General features: G+C 43.9%; 1 protein-coding gene across 1 annotated transcript in view; it reads right to left on the bottom strand.

Annotated features, from left to right (window-relative positions):
- The window catches only part of slc25a35 (solute carrier family 25 member 35), a 9,977-nt gene extending 5,275 nt beyond the window's left edge, over positions 1–4,702 (bottom strand). Inside the window, exon 1 of the mRNA XM_022663405.2 lies at positions 4,068–4,702. Within this exon, the coding sequence (XP_022519126.2) occupies positions 4,068–4,439 (372 nt within the window). The 5' untranslated portion in view covers positions 4,440–4,702. The remainder of the gene's footprint in view (positions 1–4,067) is intronic.
- Positions 4,703–5,020: the final 318 nt, after the last annotated feature.

Here is a 5,020-nt window from a genome sequence, read left to right as displayed (position 1 = left end):
ATCCATCAACACTTACACCATCACCAACTAATCCATCAACACCTACATCATCACCAACTAATCCATCAACACCTACACCATCACCAACTAATCCATCAACACCTACACCATCACCAACTAATCTATCAACACCTACACCATCACCAACTAATCCATCAACACCTACACCATCACCAACTAAACCATCAACACCTACACCATCACCAACTAATCCATCAACACCTACATCATCACCAACTAATCCATCAACACCTACACCATCACCAACTAATCCATCAACACCTAACCCATCACCAACTAATCCATCAACACCTACACCATCACCAACTAAACCATCAACACCTACACCATCACCAACTAATCCATCAACACCTACACCATCACCAACTAATCCATCAACACCTACACCATCACCAACTAATCCATCAACACCTACACCATCACCAACTAATCCATCAACACCTACACCATCACCAACTAATCCATCAACACCTACACCATCACCAACTAATCCATCAACACCTAACCCATCACCAACTAATCCATCAACACCTACACCATCACCAATTAATCCATCAACACCTACACCATCACCAACTAATCCATCAACACCTACACCATCACCAACTAATCCATCAACACCTACACCATCACCAACTAATCCATCAACACCTACACCATCACCAACTAATCCATCAACACCTACACCATCACCAACTAAACCATCAACACCTACACCATCACCAACTAATCCATCAACACCTACATCATCACCAACTAATCCATCAACACCTACACCATCACCAACTAATCCATCAACACCTACACCATCACCAACTAAACCATCAACACCTACACCATCACCAACTAATCCATCAACACCTACACCATCACCAACTAATCCATCAACACCTACACCATCACCAACTAATCCATCAACACCTACACCATCACCAACTAATCCATCAACACCTACACCATCACCAACTAATCCATCAACACCTACACCATCACCAACTAATCCATCAACACCTACACCATCACCAACTAATCCATCAACACCTACACCATCACCAACTAATCCATCAACACCTACACCATCACCAACTAATCCATCAACACCTACACCATCACCAACTAATCCATCAACACCTACACCATCACCAACTAATCCATCAACACCTACACCATCACCAACTAATCTATCAACACCTACACCATCACCAACTAATCCATCAACACTTACACCATCACCAACTAATCCACCAACACCTAACCCATCACCAACTTATCCATCAACACCTAACCCATCACCAACTAATCCATCAACACCTACACCATCACCAACTAATCCATCAACACCTACACCATCACCAACTAATCCATCAACACCTTCACCATCACCAACTAATCCATCAACACCTACACCATCACCAACTAATCTATCAACACCTACACCATCACCAACTAATCCATCAACACCTACACCATCATCAACTAATCCATCAACACCTACACCATCACCAACTAAACCATCAACACCTACACCATCACCAACTAAACCATCAACACCTACACCATCACCAACTAATCCATCAACACCTACACCATCACCAACTAATCCATCAACACCTACACCATCACCAACTAATCCATCAACACCTACACCATCACCAACTAATCCATCAACACCTACACAATCACCAACTAATCCATCAACACCTACACCATCACCAACTAATCCATCAACACCTTCACCATCACCAACTAATCCATCAACACCTACACCATCACCAACTAATCTATCAACACCTACACCATCACCAACTAATCCATCAACACCTACACCATCATCAACTAATCCATCAACACCTACACCATCACCAACTAAACCATCAACACCTACACCATCACCAACTAAACCATCAACACCTACACCATCACCAACTAATCCATCAACACCTACACCATCACCAACTAATCCATCAACACCTACACCATCACCAACTAATCCATCAACACCTACACCATCACCAACTAATCCATCAACACCTAACCCATCACCAACTAATCTATCAACACCTACACCATCACCAACTAAACCATCAACACCTACACCATCACCAACTAAACCATCAACACCTACACCATCACCAACTAAACCATCAACACCTACACCATCACCAACTAATCCATCAACACCTACACCATCACCAACTAATCCATCAACACCTAACCCATCACCAACTAATCTATCAACACCTACACCATCACCAACTAAACCATCAACACCTACACCATCACCAACTAATCCATCAACACCTACACCATCACCAACTAATCCATCAACACCTACACCATCACCAACTAATCCATCAACACCTACACCTACACCAATGCTATGATCAACAACACAACCACAAAAGCCATTACACCATTAACACCATCACCAATTCCATTATCAACACACCAGCACCATCTAAACCCTCCATATTTACATCAACACTAATGCCATCAACGCCATCAACACCATCGTGAATACCATCATTAACATCCTCACATTAACACTTACTCCACACCATCTATACCATCTTCATTACCAATACCATCTATACCATCTTCTCTAGATAGATAGATAGATAGATAGATAGATAGATAGATAGATAGATAGATAGATAGATAGATAGATAGATAGATAGATAGATAGATACTTTATTGATCCCCGGGGGGAAAATCTTGGAAGACGGAGCTACTGGAACAGGCAGCCACTCGCGTCGGCGCCGGAAGTATAACGATACCAATACCAATACCATCTATACCATCTTCACTACCAATACCATCTATACCATCTTCACTACAAATAGCAACACCATCTATAACATCTTCACTACCAATACCAACAATACCATCTTCACTACCAATACGAACACCATCTATACCATCTTTACTACCAATTGCAACACCATCTATACCAACTTCACTACCAATACCATCTATACCATCTTCACTACCAATACCAACACCATCTATACCATCTTCACTACCAATACCATCAATACCATCTTCACTACCAATACGAACACCATCTATACCATCTTCACTACCAATACGAACACCATCTATACTACCAATTGCAACACCATCTATACCATATTCACTACCAACACCATCTATACCATCTTCACTACCAACACCATCTATACACCACCTACACCAACACCATTACCACTTAGACCATCTATACCGGAGGTCACTAATAGGTGGACCACGGTCTGGGTCCGGACCCAGACCTACTGAGAAGGACTGAATTGTATACGTGCTTTGCGGCGCAGTAAACTCACAGACCAATCACGTGTGGGGTAAGATCACCAAACGCTCTCCTCTGCCAATCAGCTCTGTGTAGATGCGGTAAGAAAAAAAAGAAAAAATAAACACACCGCTCCTCACGCGGGATCGAACCCGTGTTGTCAGGGTCGAGGTCCCGCTGCTCCGGCTGTTGAATTGAGACGCGGCCGTGAAAAAACGCCTTTTTAAAGAGATAGGGAGCCTGAGAACGGGCGGAAAAACAAGAACGGACTGAAACTAAAGACACGCTGAGCGCAACAGAGAGAGAGACAGGCGAGGGATGTAAACAAAATCTGGCCAGAGAGGCATTTTTATTATTATTATTACATTTTGTCATCATAGTTCAAACAAACTTACAGGATATAGCACTTAATTATAACACAAGTTAAAAATCGGTCCGGACCTTAGCCTGTCGAAATTTTCTCTAACTGGACCAAACTGAATTCTAATTAAATACCCCTGATCTATACCATCTTCACCAACAGTACCAACACCATCTATACCATCAACACCACGAACTCTATCTTCATCCTAACTGTAGATTAAAGAGTTTTAATTTGATTAGATTATCAGTATTGATATACTCCTCCCGCTGATTAAAGTAAAACTGATTATTGATCTCACAGTGTTTTATTGATCAGTGTTTACTTATTTCTCTCCTTCATCTGTCTGATCACAGTTTCTCAGTGATGTATTATTATGATTATTGATCAGGGACTCACCAGGTAAATGGGGCTGCCCATCACCGCCCCCACCACCCCGCTGGCGGCCCCGGCGGCGGTGCTCTTGGCGGCGCTGACGCGCCCCCCCGTGTGGATGTACCCGGCGGACTCGATCAGCGCGTAGGAACCGAGCCGAACTCCGTTCATGAAGAACTGGTACAGCATCCCGGCCATGAGCCCCCGCTGCAGCCCGCGCAGCCCCTCCACGCGCCCGATAGTGTAGAAGGCGTGGAATACGTTCCTGTAATGGACCCGGTAAGAGCCGCGGCTCTGGAGCTCTCCCTGCAGCTGCATCCGGGTCTTCACCACCTCCAGCGGGTTAGTGAACACGCACGCCCCGCAGGCGGCCACCCCGCTCAGCGCGAAATCCATCCCCGCGTCCCGCAGCTCCCCGCCCGTCTCCCCGGCTAACCCAGCCCGGCTACAACTCAGCCAGACAGCCAAGGACAGAAGCGCAGCGGCCTGGAGCTCATATTAACCCGGATTAATCTCCGGGCAAATAAAACCAATCAATAAATAAAAGTAATAAATAAATAGTAAATAAATCACAGACTGATTGTACTCTTTAATCCTGAGAGCGAGTCACACAGGACGCGCTGACCGTCATCTATACCCCACCTCTATTCACACAGCCCCGTCCCTCTTCACTCTCATTGGCTACTGCTTCCATACTGACAAGAACTACGCCCTTTAGCCCAAGATCAAGACCCGCCCTCTCCCGCTGTGATTGGATAGTTGTTCTTCCTAAAACCGCGAGGAGAAAATCAGTATTAATAATAAAAAATACGGTATAACTATATAATCAACCATATTTAATCAATATAAAATATAGATATTATTTTATTAATCAATAATCAGTGTTCACTCTCAGTGTTCACTCTCTGTGTTCACTCTCGGAGTGCTCAGACATTTCTTTCTATTGCATTACTGACCAATCCAAATACAGAAGGTAC

Source organism: Astyanax mexicanus, chromosome 1 (assembly GCF_023375975.1).
Source record: "Astyanax mexicanus isolate ESR-SI-001 chromosome 1, AstMex3_surface, whole genome shotgun sequence".
NCBI lineage: Eukaryota > Metazoa > Chordata > Actinopteri > Characiformes > Acestrorhamphidae > Astyanax > Astyanax mexicanus.
The sequence above is the reverse complement of the archived record's forward strand: the minus strand, read 5'-3'. Positions and strand labels throughout refer to the sequence as shown.